General features: G+C 30.6%; 1 protein-coding gene across 2 annotated transcripts; it reads right to left on the bottom strand.

The window, feature by feature from the left end:
• Positions 1 to 12,293: 12,293 nt before the first annotated feature.
• LOC125808178 (tubby-like F-box protein 3) lies at positions 12,294 to 18,098 on the bottom strand. Of its 2 annotated transcripts, none has more exons than XM_049487903.1 (6): positions 17,123 to 18,098; positions 14,279 to 14,366; positions 13,942 to 14,071; positions 13,684 to 13,863; positions 12,878 to 13,357; positions 12,294 to 12,668 (listed from the first exon to the last, which is right to left on the bottom strand). In XM_049487903.1, the coding sequence occupies exons 1-5, from the start codon at positions 17,444 to 17,446 to the stop codon at positions 12,889 to 12,891; spliced, it is 1,191 nt and encodes a 396-aa protein (XP_049343860.1). In that variant the 5' UTR covers positions 17,447 to 18,098; the 3' UTR covers positions 12,294 to 12,668; positions 12,878 to 12,888. The 2 variants fall into 2 exon arrangements, with proteins under 2 accessions (XP_049343860.1, XP_049343859.1); XM_049487902.1 differs by having other exon boundaries at positions 12,294 to 12,654.
• Positions 18,099 to 19,672: the final 1,574 nt, after the last annotated feature.

Raw genomic sequence — 19,672 nt, 5'->3', positions numbered from 1 at the left:
ATATGACAGATCAGTGGTGTATCTAAATTTAGTTAGTCAAGTAGATGAGTGTTTTTAAAACTGTAAATAGTATGAAGATGAAACTAATAATTTACGTCAAGTTCATAAGTGTTTTCAATACTCCCTCCGTCTTAATTTATGTGACATTTTTCGGATTTTGAGATTCAAACAAGTTTATCTTTGACCGTAAATTTTTCATATATCTTTTAAATATTTTGAATGGTCAATTATTATGAGTAATAATACTTTTACGTAGTTTATAAATATATAAATTTCATTTACATTTTTTGAAAATTCCAGGCGCAAATTCTTTGTCAAACTTAAACTGTTTGACTCTCGAAAAATGAATAGTGCCACATAAATTAAAATAGAGAGATTACTTCTTTTTATCTAATGTCTGTTACTGCATTAAAGCCCGGTTTATTATAATTTATGTGTGATAAAACCCGTATCACTCATTTTTTTATATTTAAAATCAAAATCGAAAACCTTAATAAACAATTTCATCTACCTACCGCATCTTAAATCTTGTTGGTATACGGCTCCTTTGTCCATCAGTCGTAGAGATATGGATTACTAATAACCGTATAATTAACTTTTTCAAGACAAAACTCCCAAAAATTCCAAGAAGAGATTAGAGTTCCCACCATAAGCGTGTTTGTTTAGCTATATAAAAAGTTCGATGTGAAATTATGAAAATCCATAACATAATTAATTTTCAATCAATCAATCAAATGTTGATTTAAAACTAAATCATTATAATATATTTATATTATTATCGAGACATTTATATAAAATTATATATGACAATCATTAATTGTCATATAATAAAAATTAGTAATTAATTAAGGGCATCTCCAACACAATCCTCTATTTTACTCTCCAAATATAGAGTTCTCTATTTTTTCAGATAATCAACTCCAATCCAATTCTCTATTTTACTCTCTAAAAAGGATTTTTTTTTTCTCTCCTCAATATTATATTATTATTTCTATTTCATTCTTATTTTCTTATTTCATAATATAAATCCTTTATTTATTTTTTCCCAAATAATTACTTTATATAATTTTTAATGTGATATGAAATTATATTTTATTCTAAATTTTTAAATAACATAAATTGCAAGAAAATATAATATAATACATAAATTAGGGGACAAATTCAAATAAAAGTGACATACAATTACATAAACACTCAGTTTTCAAAATTATTACGTTGCTCCCATAAATGCTTTATTAATGCATTACGGAGTTCAAAATGTTCATTTTTGTCCTTAATTTTTTTTTATGTCTAGCTAAAAATTGTTCAATCCGAGATTTTCATATACCACAATTTCTATAGTTGGAGTTGGAGCCTCTACGACATCTTGAATTGGTGCATTGAAATCACGTTCATTCTCAATTATCATGTTATGCAGTATAATACATGTAGTCATTATATCATGTAGCACTTCCTTTCTCCAAAAAGGTGACGGTCCTGCAATAATTACAAAACGTGATTGCAAAACTCCGAATGCACATTAATATCGTTATTGGTGCCAGACAAACCAAAATAAACATGCCATATCCAAAGGTCATAATCAGCAACATCTTCAAGAATAATTGTTGGTGATCCACTATGACCTGCGCATTGCCCAGCTCATGCCGTTGGACAATTTTTCCATTTCTAGTGCATGCAATTTAGACTACCTAGTCACAACCAGAATCGCAATAATTCTCGGAATCATATCCAAAAAAATTCTGAATAGTGCTAAATCTGGAAACGACCTACCGGATTACTAAATTATTGTCGTGATCAATTAATTATTATGTTATGTATTGTATTTTATCTTGTATTTAAATTATTATGTTATGGATTATATTGTGTTGTTACCTTGTATTTAAATTATTATGTTATGTATTGTATTGTTATCTTGTATTTAAATTATTATGTTAAAATACTATTAATTTGAAATTAAAATAGTATATATTAAATAATTTTTTTTAAAAAATATTATATTACATTTAAATTTTTTTTATGAATATTAGATATTTAATTAATGGAATTATATGTAAATAATATGTTCATTAGAAAGTAATAGAAATAATGATAAAATAATGAAAAAGTGAAATAGAGAGTGTGAATAGTAGTTCTCCAAATTTGGAAAACTACTATTCAACTCTCTAAATTTGAAGAATAGTTTTTTTTTTAACCCTCCCCTAGGAGCTTCCACACCTTTTGCTCCCTTGGTGACTCAAACTCGCAACCTTTAAGTTGGAAGTGAGGGGTGCTTACCATCCGAGCAACTCCCTCTCGTCAAAATTTTGAAGAGTATGAGGGTGATTTGAAGATGGATTGGAATGCCCATTCTCTATTTTACTCTCCAAATATAGAGAATGGAGAGTAAAATAGAGTTGGGTTGGAGATGGTCTAATTGAAACTCATTATCATATTTGAAGTTGAAATAATGGATTACTTTTGATAAATAAATTATTTTAAAATAAATTTTCATTTACAAAATTCAATAATTATTTTGTTTCAAAATTCAATGAAATCAAATCATACGAGAGATGTCAGGTTCTTTCACCTAATCATACGTAAAAGTCATTATAGCCGTCATTTGTTTGTTTTTTTAGCTACTACTTTTATCCATCAGTCACCATCTTAATCCACAGGTAATTGCCAATATCAATTGTTAATTTTAGGATAATTAGCTTCCCTTCCAACCAAACTCCAATAATTTAGTTAGGGGTTGTTTGGTTGCTCGTTTACGAGAAATTATTCATGTATTAAAAATAGCATAGCTAATATAATACTCTATTACTTTTGGTTATTATCTTACAAGTTACAATCCCACAGGTAAATTAAATATTTTTAGATTATAGTTAATTTATGTAGGGTATAAAATGTAATAACTAAATTTTGCATGACAAATTCTTGTATAATCAATTTTTTGCTTTTCCAATATTTGCATAAGCAACCAAACAGCTCCTTAGTCCTTTAGGGGGTCGTTGGTTTGTGGACTACGTTATTCCAAGATTATAATTTTTGGATTAGTTTATCCAAACTATGAAATTGATAATGACATTGGAATAAGATAGATATCCAGGATTGCACCAAAGATATGATTAGTGATCAGGTTGAGAATCATGAGATCTCACGTTCAAAATTCAATGAATATAAAAGACACTAGGTGATTCTTTCTATCTGTCTTAAGATTGATGATTAGAGCTACCTGATATCTATTGCTGATGAAAAATTATAGTATCTCGTGAAATTAGTTAAGATATAAGTTTGAAATTAAATCTAAATTTTATTTAATTAAAAATAATTTAAATTTTAAACTATCGCAAACTTAATCCTTAAATATTCTACTTAATTCATGAACCAAATGAACCCTAATAATTATTATTTTTGTGATAGTCAAAAATGACACTATATAAGTCCCTATGTCACTTCCGTCACGTTTCTTATTACCTAACTTTACAAAAAAATAAATTTGCAAATTTGCTAGTCAATACGTCTTACCATCTTTACGATTGACTAGTCTTCTTCTCCTACATACATTATTTCACATATTTTTCTTTAAATATATTTTAAATTTGATTAAAAAAAACATATTTATTCATGTACTTTCAAGATTATTTTTTTTATAATGTATTCTTATCACATTATTTTGATAGATTTATTTTTATCATTCAATTTTAGGCACATATTTATTTTTGAACAGATTAATTCTCATATCTCCATCTTTATTAGTATCTTACATAACGTATTTTTATCCTAACTAAAATCTCCCACCAATATAATTCTTCTACTTGATTCAATATGACTACCTAACCCAACTAACACAATAAACCCGTATTGGGTTGAATAGAAGATTTATATGGAAAACTAAATTTTAATTGAGATAAAAATATACTCACTTTGTCTCAATTTATGCGACACATTTCGCTTTTCGAAAGTCAAATAATTTAAGCCTGATCGAGAATTTACTTATGAAATCTTCAAATTTTTCAAAATGAAATTTATATATCTGTAAACTACATAAAAAGTACTACAAGTCATAATAATTGATAATTCAAAATATTTAAAAGATATATGAAAAATTTACAATCAAAGATAGATTTGTTTGAATCTTGAAATCCGAAATGTGTCACCTAAATTGGGACAAAGAGAGTAATATATTCATACAAACGCTACATAAAATAATAAAGGTTAAAAACATGAAAAAATTAACCGTATAAAAACAAATGAAAATTTTTATTATGTATGAGGCATTATTTGATTGACAAATGGACTGGGACTCATCTGCCCAGTGACAAAGGGCATCTATTAAGCCTTTTTTTTTGTTTTGTTTTACACTTGTTTTAATATATTTTTTGTTTTCATTTTTTAAAATGTTTTTTTTCATTCTTAACTAATCTAACTAATTCATATTTTTTCTTTTTTCTTTTTGTTTTATTTTATTTTACACTTATTTTAATATATTTTTTGTTTCCATTTTTTAAATGTTTTTTTTTCATTCTTATCTAATCTAATTAGTTTATGTTTTTTTTATGCAGAGAATTTTGATTTATTTTTTATGATCACTGTATAAGTTTTTATTCTATTCTTTTTTTTCCTATTCTATGTTATTTATTCATATTATAATAAATAGTTGTTTGTTTTTAATTTTTCATTTATAAAATTAAGATATATGTAAAAAAAAAATTAATTCTAACAATTTTTTTTATTAAAAGTATGAATAAAATTTGTAAAGTCGCAAAAAGTCTTTTAAGGAATAAATTAATAAAATTATCGCATAAATTGACAAAATGATTATGTATTTATGTAGATGTTTATGGATATTTTTCATTTTTTGAATTTCATGAAAATAGTATCAAACTTATGTAATTGTTTGTCAAGTTCATTGATGCTCTTTCCGTTATATTTTTTTATTGAAGAGTATTTGATGGATTTAAGTGCTTATGAAAACATGAAAATGTTGAGAGAAGAATAAAAGAACTAATTAATTTTATATCTTCTTTGTTTTTCTTTTACGAATTTCTTAAGAAATCATAGATAAAATAATAGTTTTACTTATTTATACCTTTATTTTTTTAAATCTTTTTATAAATTTTATCTACACTTTCAAAGATAATTAACTGTTATAATAACATAGAAACTTTGTAATTAATTATATCTTAATTTGTAATTTTATATAATTTTCAACGTAGAGGAATAAATATGATCATTTTTCGTTTGAAGTTGGGAATTTATTCTCCCATTGTGACGTGAGGCAATATTACACGAAATTAACTAATGAAAATTAAGGCATTGAGCTAATTCCATAGCATGAAAATATGTTAGTGATGGTTACATTGCATATTCTTTTTGCTATCCCAATTTCATTTTTTTTTTTTTTTTGCAAATGTCAGTTATTTAATGGTATTCATATTATTGAGCATACTTTGACAAGTTTGATATAACACGATATATCACTTTTAGACATGATAAATACATAATAATGATTGAACAAGAAAGAAAAAAAAATCATTGGAAGAGGATTCATGAAGGAGATACATACCAATATTCAAACATGTAATTTAATAACAAAAATTCTAAAAAAAAATCAACTTATATCCTGAAACGTTAATTTATTATGTAGGTGTTGAGAGGGGGGTGCGGAAGAATATTTATCAAAGGTATATTTGTCAGCTTGTTCTAATTCTAATTGTTTATAAGTATAACGGAGAGAGAAGAATGAAATAGGAAGATGGAAGAAGGCTTGACTCGTGATATAGCAAATGTGTTCATTTCCCATCTCATTAGGGATGGGAAACGAATAGTTATGATCTCAAGGTGATAAAACCCTTTCAATTTTAGTGGGAAAAGAATGATGAAGTTTGAACTGTTCATTATATTTTTATGGGTATAGCAGATAATGTTCTTCTAAAATACAGTAATTATGTTATATGTTACAAGTTTAACATGTACAATTCAAAAAGGTAATGACGAGAGAGTAAATCTTTAAATAGAATTTCACTCATGGTATCTCAATCAAGTTAGTAATTAATTGTTATTGTGAATTGTCCAATCAAGATATTGTTTTGTGTTTGCCTACGGGGTGCTAAATATGACTTAAAAAATTGATGATCAGTTCAAACCGATCAAAGTTTTATAGGTTATGCATAAGATAATTTATATTAGCTTGATTTGAACCTAACTCAACATAACTTGTTTTTAGAGTGATTATGGATTTTCTTATAAATAGACTAAAAATGCTCATTGCAAATAAACCATGAATTACTTTATGTATAATTATTTTAGTGATTTAGGTGATTTTTTTATTTCGTTTTGATCTAGTTATAGGAAATCTAATATTTTTTTTGGAGAACAATGATTGAGAAATTTTGTGACTATTTCCAAAAAAAGTATATCCTTAGTACTACCTCCGTCTACCTTTAATTGTCACGATTTCCCTTTTTAGAGTCAAACAATATATAAGAATTTTGACTAACATTTTATAATGTATTTTTTTCATCATATTGATATGCAAAAAATTGCAATTTATAGTACTTTCCATATAGTTTTTGAATATCTAAATTTTTTATTTAAAATATCGAATTAATGTAATCTAATTTCACTTTAAAAATTAGTCAAATTAACTTTCGAAAAGTGCAACATGACAATTAAAAGTGGACGGAGGGAGTATTAGAAATGATTTAACCACAAAAATAGTTTTGAAAAACAAGTTTAACTACATTTTTAGAAAAAGTTTTAAAAGATCTTTTTGCCAAAATATTGAGCATCACATATTTCAATATATCATTGGGTCCATATTGATCCTCTTGGAGACCCATACCTTTTTTATCCAACTTCTTTCAAGAAAATTGCTTGGTTGTATAAGTGAGATTTTTTTTTTTTTTTTTTATAGTTGGTAAAAATAAGCATATTTTATTTAACAGGTTAGATAAATGATATATTTGACCTTAGAATATAGGTTGGTGCATTCCATGATTTATAAAAATAATTGTAGCGATTTGGTATGATTTATGAGTAGTCTAATGATAACTACGCTGAATATTGTTTGCTCTCAAAATGATACATGAGTTGAATTCATATACGGGACTTAACACTATATACATTTATCGGATAACGAAATTATAACTAACTTGCTTGAAAGATGAATTGCATAATGAGAGATAAATAACAAACAAATAATTGAGGCATCAATAGCAAAAAAGATAAGATATGAAATTATACTGAGCTTGATGCAATTAATCGATAATGTCACTAGAAAAGTGAATTTAACACTTATTAGATCCTTGAAGGTTAAAAACTTTGAGTACACATAATTTCTAGTACAATGTTTATGAATGAGTAAAATTCAGGGTTAAGTTACTTAGAACAAGATTTATGAATTACTCCCTTATAAAAAGCTTATTATTATTATTGTTAATAATAATAATAATATTGAGTAACGATTAATATTGATGGAATCTTTTGTAACGATTAGAGTACTGAAAAAGTGGATCAAATTATAAAATGATGTCCAAACATACTACTCCATAAAATGTTTTTTATATCGATGAAAATAAATTTTAAATATCGATTGAAAATATTTCCTGTATTCAAATCACCTGACTTCTTTTACCTTTTCATCGCAAACTAAATAATAGGATAAGTTATTTATAAGTATTGATTACAATTATCTTGGGTACTTATACTTCATCAATTATAGTAGAATAATAGAAAAATTAAGAAATGAGACTCTAAACACTTCCAAAGTTGTAAACTATATTAAAGACTTTAGATAACCATTAAAAAGCTTTGAATTCAAAAATCGAATATTGTGAAATTGTTATTACCTTAGATTTGGTTTTGTTGGAAAGATTAAGAATATCTATCGAATTTATATGTCTATTTTTTGAAGTAATTTGGTGATGATTATAGTTGACTATAGTTGGAATTTGAAAATGAAAATCGAAGAGGAATAATAATAATAAATTGTGTATATTTTTAATGTTAGATGTCTGTTCAATGTACCAGTACAAGACAAATACATACAAAAAACATACAATAATATAATTGTGTATTTTCTATATGACAACTATATACTTATTTCTACCGGATTGTACATATTTTGAAAAAAGAAGGTATTGTTACTTTTTTTAAAAAGGAAAAATTGTATGAAACAACAAACTATTAATTCAAAATAAATGATATAACCATAATTTTATTTAATTCTAATTCATAGTAAACACTTTGTCATTCACCTCTCTCCCCAGAAATCTCCCTCGCCGCTCTCCCTCGCCTCTCTTATACAAACACAAATGTATAAATTGTGTTTGTGTTTGTATAAAGAGATAGAAAACTGTATATACGAATATAAATACATATATTTTCGTTCTATAGACTTATAATTATATACATTTACAGATCTTTCTCTACCAGTTTTCTTTTGCCTTTCTCTCTTTCTGGCCTTATACAAACACAAATTATACAAATTACAATGTATAATTTGTGTTGTATAATGCGAGAGAGAGAGATTTGATATACAAATATTTTATTTTGATTCAATTGTATATAAATTGAAATTTTATGCAAATATACAAACACAATCATTGATATATATACATAGTAGTTACATATATACAATTATCTAACCGATATACATATACAATCGCTGCGCTTTTATACAAACGAGATGCCTGCCTGCGATTTATACACATCTGATGCTCCAAAGCAAACTATGTTTGATATGGAGCGCAAAAAACAAAATTATAGATATATAGTGCTAATATAATTTTTACATTTACTAAACCTAAAACTTACTCTTTAGAAAACCATTTTTTCCCACCAAACCCTGTAATTGAGCCCCTATATTTACTTTTATTCTTATTTTTCTAAAAAACTTTAAGCAAACAACACTAATCTCACTAGTTTGGCCTTATGAACCTTTATTATAATTTTCAAAACTTTCTTCTATACCAAATTTACTTCACTAGATGCATGCGAGTCAAATTAGGTATAATTTATTTCAGATACACTGCAAGCGTGATTCACATGTATTTGGAATACACTAACTCCCTTGCTCGCATCTCTCCCTATGTATATGTATTTAAAAATAAAAATGTTTCTAGAATGTCTCTCTTATTCTGAATACATGTATCTAGTGTGATTCACATGTATCTGGGATACATTGACTCTCTCTCGCTTGCCTATATCCCTATGTATCTGTATTTTCAGAATGTATATGCTATCCTTGATACATGTATCTACTATTTTTGATACATGTATCTAACTTGAAATACGAAAGATTGATGCTTAAATATAATATGAAGTTATTAACTAGTGAGACAATATATAATTATTTCATACTAGTATTTTTGACACGAATATTTGTGTAATTACGTAGTTTTTCCAAAAAAAATAAAATTCTAGTTAAAAGTCACTTAAAAAAAAAAAGGGGCCAAACAAGCAATACAGTTCAAATCCATTTGGGCCTAATAGGCTTCCTATTTTGAGCACCTATATCTTCTTCTTCCTCTTACTAAAACCCCTAACCCTAATTCGAAAATTGAAGCTTTCGCCGCTCATTTGCTGCACTCCACAGTTTATTGAATTATAAATTCATGAGTTATTTAATAGTCTAATCGTAATCTATCATATGATTTTTACTAATCGAGTTTTATATTCGTAAAATTTTGTTATTTGCTTGCTTAATTTTTCATTTTTGGTTTGTTTTGGAGGATTATGGCCAGTGATGACAAAAATATTTGCACGAGCGGCAACAACATCCTTTTTTGCGCACCTATGGTTGTTACCATGGGGTTGTTGTTGCTATGATAAATGTGCCAATATGCTAATCTGAGGCCAAAGTAGTTTCTTATTCTTCGATGATGTGTATCGAGTGAATTGCTATTTGAAGATTTATCGGAAATAGTGTCTCTACCGACCTTATAATAAAGTCTACGTCACTATACTCAATTCCAGCTGTGATATTATAGTCTGTGGCTATACTACTTGTGTTTGAAATGTGAAATTTTTTATGTCAATTTTGTGCTCACAAGTCATTTGCCTATTTAGTTTATTTCTTCTGAGTTAATCTGAGGCCTCTATTTGTGTTATTGCTTATATAGTAAGTTGTTGCATTTCATACTCTTAAATTGTTGTACATATGAAATTATTATATGTACTACGATGATGATATAAGTCTTTTTATATAGTATATGGTGAGATAACTAATTATATTGTTAGATTGTACAAGTATAATATTGAGTATGATGTATTAATATCGTTGAGATTAATTATGTTGAAATTTTATGTTGTGTTTGGTTTCGTCTATTAAGTGCGTATGTTTAGGTATGTATTCATTACACACACTATAACATTGAATAAGATGCATAACTAATATGTATATTAAAATTTCTAATATATCCCACCAAACAACAAATTTTCTGGTGATAAATGACTTTCAGAGAAACAAAAGAATAGTTGAGTAAATTTATTGGTACAAATTAAAGATTAAGTGACTTATAATATTCATACATTCGTTTTGGTATTCTTATCTCCGTTATCTTTTATCTTCTAAATGTGTGGGGTGGTTCTTAACTCAACAATATTATGACTCGATTCATATAACAATGTTGTCTGATCACCATTTTATTGAATTTATCTTTTAAGTCTTGGTAACACGTTCCTACTACGATACTTGAAGGCTCGCGTCCATTTCACCCACCACTAGTACCATGTGTGACATCGTCATCAATTTTCATATCTCTTTAGATTATTTATTCAAGATACTTGAAACTTTCTTTGTTTGTATGACCCGTGAATTAATCTTCATTTCCATCTCTGGGTTACAAAGCTAAACTTACACTTTAGATACTTTGTTTTACTACTACTGCTTAACTTGAAACCCTTGAACTCTAGGGCATGTCTTCAAACTTTCAGTCTACCGTTAATTCCACCTACGTGAATCAATACTATGCTGCATGTAATTCGGCAATTACCAAGACAAATAACAATAGGCTATGAATTGATCTCTGGTGCAATTCCATCACAATAAAAAAAATATTCTAAATTACCTCCTACTAATTGAACCCAAATCTTTAACTTCATCATATATATACCCTTAATTGTCATAATATGATCGATTTTTTTTTTAATATTGACAATGTATATGATGTTAGATGGTGATACACTACTGACAGCAAATTGTTGAACCACAGTTGTATCTGGTGGATTTGCAGTTTGGTCTCTTAATTTTAGAACAGTGTTCCAGAGAGACCCATTTCCATTTCCTATTAATTTGTTTTGTTCAGCACCAGTCACCACACCCATTTTAATTTATCTTCCACTTGTCGGTAGCCATATCTATTTGAACTTTACTAGCTCTAATAGTAAGGGCACAAAACTGCCCACTAAACAGATGATTCTACGCGCGTTTGTCCATCAATTTTTTTTATCAATCTGATATACATAACAACTCAATTTATTGAACCGTTAATTTTTTAAATATATTTTAAAATAACTTCTTTAAAACCCTAAACTCTCCTTTTTCAAGTTAGAGATATTGATGACAGCACCACAACCGGAAAGTGTTCTTAATTATCTCCCACTGTTTAGACCTGAATCTTGACTCTATGATACATGTCCTTACTTGTCCAAAACCTAAAAGATCATGATGTGAAGGCAAAATTTTAAAATGGCCAATGAAATTTGGGTTAAATTAAATGGAACAAAGCGTCCAATAGCCAATGAGTTGCATAATGAATGATTATTAATGGAAATATATATTATTTTACATTAATAATGAATGATTGTTTGAATCAACACATGAATATTGGCTATAGCGTCTTATAAGCCGCCTTTGCGCCAGTTTAATATAGAAGGGAACTTATACGGTAAAAGATATGATACTTGGACCTAACTTAATAAAAAAAAAGCTAATTCATTAGAAAAGGTTTGTCCCAAGTTCATAAAGAAGACCATCCGTCTGTTCCCAATAAATGTGGGACTATAAACCACTCTAAAACCCCATTGCACGCCCAACTGCAAACTCGACATGTCAAGCATGGCAATATAATATGGGATCCCAGACAAGGACGTTACACGTACCTAACTATGTAAAGATATGATATTTGAGCTTAACTCAATTCCAATAACTAGCTAATGAGAGAAGATTTAACCAAATTCATACAAGGAGATCACCAATCGATTCCCAAACTACAGTAAACTCAAACCCACTCTAAAGGAGAAGATGGCCAAAACGTCTAGCCTGTTTGGCTAACATTGGTCTTTTATCTCTACGTGGAGTTCGCGTTTCATTCAAAAATTCCTTGGTTATAAAAACAAAATGAGATAATACAGTTCTGAACTATATGAGAAAGAACACAAAAATTCAGAAATGAAAGTACATCTCACACAGGAGATAGGTGCAATATGTATTACAGTTCAACATTGTGCTAACAGAAATAGTTAAGTTGGATGAACCAAACTGTGAAAACATCCTTGTCTATTTACAAAAATCCAAGAAACGAAAGGTCCAAGAGCATGAAGAACGGGTGATTAATCCTCAACAACAAACATACCTACTGCAATTTAACTGAGCGTTAGTTCAGTAACCAACGTAAATAGGGTTAGTGCAATCTCCCAATCCGAACACCTCAGTACTTCTTGCAGAACCTGCACGATTCAGTCTACCGATCATTACAGAAATGAGAGATTGTATATACATTACAGACAACACAATAAGTCTTGGACAGTCGTTTTATCAGTTAATTAATTACCAAATGGTACACATCAATTAAGGTATAAAGGACATTTATTGTTCCACTAGAATCATATCAAAGTGAGCACATAACATCAAATGATGGTTTTTTCGAGAAGAAGGTTACAGAAGAAGCACCTGTTATCTCATCATTCGCAAGCAATTTTGGTGTCAAAGCTACTGAGGCAGATAGCGAATGCCTGAAATGCAGAGATAGGATACTGATAGTCCATGGTGAACAAATCCTCTCCCACTTTCCCAAATTGGAGAATAACATTCTCATTTTCCTGTCCAGCTCCATCCCCGAGAGAAGCAACTAGCTGAAAGTTTTTTACAGAAGCGACTGTCACCCGGCCATTGAAGTTAAGACACCAGCATTGGAGTTGCTCGTGCCACCTAGGAGCTTTGTTCTTCAAAGTTAGAACTTCATCTTTTGGACTTGGTAAAGGCCCGGATGAGAAATTATCCACGCGAGTTGATTTTGATCTAAAAAAGTGGAGGGAGGGGAAGGAATCTACATTCACCGGAACAAATTCTGTTTGCGTAGGGGCTAAGCCCCCAGGTTCAATAGAAGAAGCCGGAATTGCGTCCATGATACACAGCATCCTCCTGGGCCCCCTGACACAAAAAAACAATTTATTTCAATTGGCAAGTGAAAGACAGGTAGACAACCACCCTTTCTTCAATCAGGAAGAAAAGTAACCATTCTGTTTTCAACCTCTAAAAGTGTAATATTCTTATGACACCAAAAACTTATTAAATTAATCTTGACATTTACTTTTTGGTATGAACTGACACTGACTTTTATGTTCTTTTTAGAAGAGCGAATTGGATTTTATGGACAACTGAAGAATGAACGATGCCAGCCAGTTAGACATGCAGGGAGTATTTCCTTTATTGGACATTCCTGTAGATAAAAGCACACAAAAGGAACTATCTCTTACCTAGCCCCCAGGACATTCAACTCATATGAGATGTGAGCTACAGGATAGTTGCCAGTGGGTATTCTTGGAGAGACTTGTTTCATCCCAACAAACCTAGTAGAGCGACATTTACTGACTTTAGCTCCTGCATTAGATGGTTGTGCATCGTAGACAGTGAACTTGGTCCCCAAGAAGTTGGATCTGTTACAAAGTTCAGCAAGGAGAAAGCAGTCAGCAAGATGACTGTAAAGTAACAAATGACGTACTAGCGCGACAAACCTCAGCTTCCCAATGTAGGTGCTGCTACCCTTGGAAACATCTTCAGCATTTAAAGAAATGATGTAATCTGTGTATGTTGGCCTTTTACACTTCCGAGCAGCAAGAAGGAACTTACCATCATCGTTAGCAACTGTATGAAAAGCCAAGTAGTGAAGGTCAGTGCAATATCATTTAGCCTGAATAATATAAGCAAAGAAATCCTATATAGGTGCAGGTATAGCAAAGGAAGCCTCCGATGATCTGATTGTACCAAAAGATACACTGAAAAGGAAAACATACAAGGGTGCTTAATACACCTAGAAAGAAAGAAGTGAAAATGAACTAAATGCTTATTCACCTTCATTTAAATTAAGGAAGAGGTGATATGTCTGTGAGCTGCGGTTCCTTCTGATGAAACATTGAACAAGTTTGTCTCTTGGACCAGGCTGCAGGAAGAGGAGAAAGTGATCATTCACTATGATTTGCAAGCAGATAAAGATTGTTCTAGTTTGCATACTTTAACTGGGAAAAGGGAAATAGGTACACAGGAATGTAAATGTTAGAGAACAATATATAAAAACATAAATTAATCGTGTGCAGCAACTGGTTTTGTTCCATCAGCTCAAAGTGGTATGAGCAACAAATACAAGTAAAATATAGCTTAGATGATAAGTCGATAAAGCTTGAGAAAGTACAACCATTCAGTAGTAATTCCAACAGACATAGTTGCTAGCAGTCTTAGCAAAATATCATTCCAAAAGGTTTCTTGTAGGTTGACAGAATTTTTCAGTCCTTGGTATATATAAAGCATATACTGAGCATATTGTATTCATAAGCTATAATCATCTCTCTTCATGGCTGTTGCAATAATTGTTCCGTCTGTTTGTTCTCTACCTCCCTCCTACCCTCCCCCCTTTCGAGTGCATTGAATGCATAATCAGTCAATAGTTGTTATTTACCAAAGTTAAATGTTGTAGAACACGGGACCTTTCCAAATGCCGCTAAAGTTCCAGTTGGAGTTACTCTCGCACAAAATAAATAACAACCCTACCTTAAGTTGAGAATGTCTTCCACACTACTTCAGCAGAGTCTTCACTCAAGTGTATAAGAATGCAGTAGGTTGCAGGTCTATAGTTGTTTATGGTCATATAACATGTTACAAACATTTATCATGAATGAAGCATACCATAAAAATACCTTGAATGTGCTACAGAGTAATCTAATGGGAGCATGAATGTTAAACTTAAATGGGAATGTAATAAAGGTCAAAAGATCTCCCATCTCTTGCTGTAAATAAGGATTTAATAGATCTACAGGTGTACGCCGTACAAACTACTGAGGTTTGCTATATGGTTCAAACTAAGTTATCTCCCATCTCTTGTTGTGAATAAAGATCTACACGTGTACTGACTACTGAGGATTTATGAGGTTTGCTATATGGTTCAAAGTTCAAACTAAGTTATGGTTGCTCAAAATAGCTATTTGCTTTGACATTTCAACTGGAGTAACCACCCCTTCTAAAAAGAAGAGTATAGTTTTGCTCTTTGTAACTTTCTTTGATGAGGGAAGTATGATTGAGCTGGTTTGGACATGTGAAGAGGGGATGCGCAGACGCCCCACTAAGGAGGTGCGAGAGGTTGGTTATAGTAGGTACGAGGAGAGGTAGGCCAAAAAAGTATTGGGGAGAGGTGATTAGACAGAGCATGATACAACTTCAGGTTATCGACGACATGACCTTAGATAGGATGGTGTGGAAGACGCGTGTACTAGGGTAAAAGGTTAGAAGTGGAGTGTTGTCTTGTTTTTTCGCGGGTTTAGGCTTGTTGGTATTTGTTGTTGTACTAGTCGTATTATTGTAGTTCTTGCTTTTGATATCTATCGTTGTTTGTGTTTCAATTATCCCATTATTTTGTTGTTCTTGTAGGCTTTCCACCGCTTTCCTTGTTAGTTGTTATGTTTTTGACATTGTTTTCTTCTTCTTTGTACTTGAATTTGCTACACTTGAGCTAAGAGTCTTTTGGAAACAACCTCTACCCTTCGTAGACCCCTTTTGTAGAATTTCAGTAAGTATGTTGTTGTTGTAACTTTTGTACTTGCATTCATTCAGTATTCTTTACAACAACAACATACTCAATGAAATTCTACTAAGTGGGGTCTGAGGAGAGTAAGTGTACACACCTTTCCACTAAGTCGTGGAGAGGCTATGTCCAAAAGATCATTTGCTCAAATGTATCAAATCCAAGTAAAAGAAGAAGAAACCAATGAAGAAAACATAATCCTTAATAAGAAAACAATGTAAAGTTTACGAGAAAAATACAATAATAACCGAAAGAGAGTGATAATTGAAACACAATAAACAACATTGACAAAAACTACAAGGGTACGACAAGTAACACAACAAACCATAACAAGTCTAAACCTTCGCATGAAGAGACAACATTTAACCCCTACTAACCTTCTACCCTAAACACGGCTTCTACTCCTTCTTAACTAGAGTCATGTACTCGGTAATATGAAGATGTGTCATATCCTATCTAATCATCTCTGCCCAATACTTTTTCAACCTACCTATATTCTTCTGCGTCCCCCCTACCACCAACCTCCCGCACCTTCTCACTAGGGCGTCAATGCACCTCCTATGCACATGCCCATAAACATTCCAGATACAACACATCAACATTCTAGCTACAACTTTGAAAATCATTTGAAAAAAAGGAAATGACAAAAAAGAGTAAAGAGGAGCGAAGGAGGGGGAGTCTAAATCAATGGACATCAACAAAGAAGAAAATGGGAATGGAAGGGAAAAAGAGAAGAGTGGGGGAAGCTAGGGTATACTTTTAGGGATTTGCTACAAAATCCAAAGTACAGCTATGTTTGGTATTTTTTTTAAAACTATCACTATAAAGGGGTAATTAGAGGGTTGACGTTGCTCTGTCAGGTAATTATCCCTACTAAATATTGCCTTCTACGGCAAAATAGAGACTTTCTAAATGCAACACTTATCATGTCTAGATGATATCGTAGCTTGTTTATTAAGTAAACAAATGCTTTTCTAACAACAGTAGTAGATATAAAATCAACTATAAGGTTCATCCCCAATGCAGATAACTATGTTCAGTCAAACTAACATAAAACAAAACAACAAGAATGCAAAGGCATACATACACTGCAACACTAATAGTTTATAAAACAAGAGACGAACCTGCTTCAAGGAGATTGGGAACGTCAATTTCCCGCTAACTTCGGGTGTTTTGACAATTTCTTTCATTATTTCTCTCCAACTCCTACAAACACCAGCACACGCAACCACATTTTTCCTCGGACGCCAATCAGAGTCGGACTCCTCAATCCTCATTAGGACATCTCTCAATAGCTCAGGCGGCATATTAGCCCAACAACTTTGCCTCAAAGCATCGAGTGTCACCGTACAATCCTGAACCACCCTATGTGACCTAGAGCGAAATCCTTTCCGCGAAATGCTCCCAAACTCATCCTTCATGTCCTGAATCATACTCTTGAAGGACATGTTAACACCAATACTTCAACAGATAATAAACTATACAACACTGGTTTAAAAAATTTCCTCAACAGTGACACCCAATGCAACCTAATTCACCTTTTCAAGAACCAATTTTTTATGGGAATTTTGTACCAAACCCAAAATCCTCCTGCACCTAGTACCCAGATCCTGTTACTTGATAAACCCCATAAATAAAGTCAGTTCTCTGTTGATAACCAGCCATCTGTAAAGCTAAAGATCCAATCTTTGATAATAAAAATCAAATCTTTGATTAAAAAAGCTTCAATCTTGGATAAAATGGAGAAACCCTAGCAATCATACACCAAACAAACAAGATAAGAGAAGCCCACCAAAATGTCCCTCCAAATGATGAAATTAAACACACCCAAGTTGCAATTCTACATCTACAGATCCACAAAACTCAATCTACACCATGAATTCAAGATTTGAAAAAGGACTGATCCATGATCAGCAGATATACAGATCTAGAAATCTGTGATGAGATACATTGAATGTACATAGAAACATACAGCTGAAATGGGTCCTAGAGTTTCATGTCTGAACATCATTTGGGATTAGAGAACTTTGGCAGGAAGGCAGGTATAGGAGTAGATAGAGGGATTTTAGGGGTTAGGGTTGGTAGGTTTTGTTGAAAAAAAGCAAATTCTTCTTTAGTTTTTGGGCTTCAATTCATAGTGACAGCAAGTGTTGTTGGTATGTGCTGTTCCCTTTTGTCTCATATAAGCATTAAGTCCTCTTTGGGTAGGATATACTACTAGAAATGTCTAAACTAACCCTCTAGAAGATTTAAGTTATATATATATACTTGCGGTGTAAATTGATAGATATTTAAACGCAGTAGATAAGAAAAAATATAGTAATTTAGAAATGCTTTTGAGATTGATGCATAAAGTATCTTATATTTATGCAGGATTTTGGAGAAGTATTGTAGGTTTTTTTATATATATTCATCGTTTAAGATCTTGACTTTATTGAAAAAAAATTCTCTATCAAGAAAAAGTATAATATCTCGAGATTTTTTTGAATTACGCAAGCTTTATCTAGTGCATAAATGAATATATACACTTGTATATCAGTGTATGTACTTGAATGTCATCTGTATAGCATTGTATATATAATACTATACACTTGTTGTATACTAAAATTTTGCCAAACATACTCTTATAGTGAGATTCACCATACAAATAATTATTTTCACCTTCAAATCATTATAATCATTTCCGTAAACCATCATAACTACAATATACTTGGTCATAACAATACAAAAATCAATTTTCATAGAAGAAAAGAAGAAAAAAAAAGTTCATTAGGATCTGAATGTATCTCCTTTTCTAGCAAATGAATTGGCGTTAGTAAGATCTGATAGTCACAACGTCATTATTTTGTGAGGCACTTTCAAGTTCTTTGGTAGGAAAAAGTTTATTAATAATTTGCTTTGATACAATAGAAGGATAAAGGAAAAAAAAAGAACGATAGCATCGAAAAAGTTACAAAGATGTATAAAATCAACATAAGATAAATGCGATTATTATGACAACAGTCGGAGTTTTATAACAAAGGTTGTAAATAGGGGATTGGTGTACGGTTAGAGTGCTTGTAAGATAAGGATTAGGAATAGCTAATAAGAAAAGATTAGATATGAGCCTGAAATTAAGAAATATCTACATTTCTTAAATTTCTATATTTTGAAAAATATAATTATATTGGGTTATTAATTAAAAATATCTTTAAATTAAAATTGATACTTAGAAATCACATTTCCTCATATGATATGAAAATCTCTCATTTGTCTCTTCTCTTTTTGGAGCCCCCTCATCGACATGTATCGAACAAGATCAGTTTTGATAAGGACGTATTTTATCCTACCTAGTCTACATCTACTTTCACCTCAATTCTAAAACATGCTGCTCAGTTAGAATATTCACAACTAATTATGAAAATATTTTAATTTTTTTCTTTTTGATGACCCCCACCTCACCCTAAACCTAATGAGTTGGCATAAATTATATTCATTCATACAAGCTGATGCAAAATAGGTGCATGACATAAATTAGAGTGCATGACTTCACTTGAGCCCAATTTTTTTTTTGTACTAAAAAAATTAGGGTTCAAAGTCCAAAAAATAAATTAATAATTAGCGTTATTAACTAGAAGTATCTTTAAAGTCCAAATATGTAATTTTAAGAATATAATGACTTTGGTGATAAGAAC

This window comes from Solanum verrucosum, unplaced genomic scaffold (genome assembly GCF_900185275.1).
Source record: "Solanum verrucosum unplaced genomic scaffold, falcon-dt-bn FXZP01000234.1, whole genome shotgun sequence".
Lineage (NCBI taxonomy): Eukaryota > Viridiplantae > Streptophyta > Magnoliopsida > Solanales > Solanaceae > Solanum > Solanum verrucosum.
The sequence above is the reverse complement of the archived record's forward strand: the minus strand, read 5'-3'. Positions and strand labels throughout refer to the sequence as shown.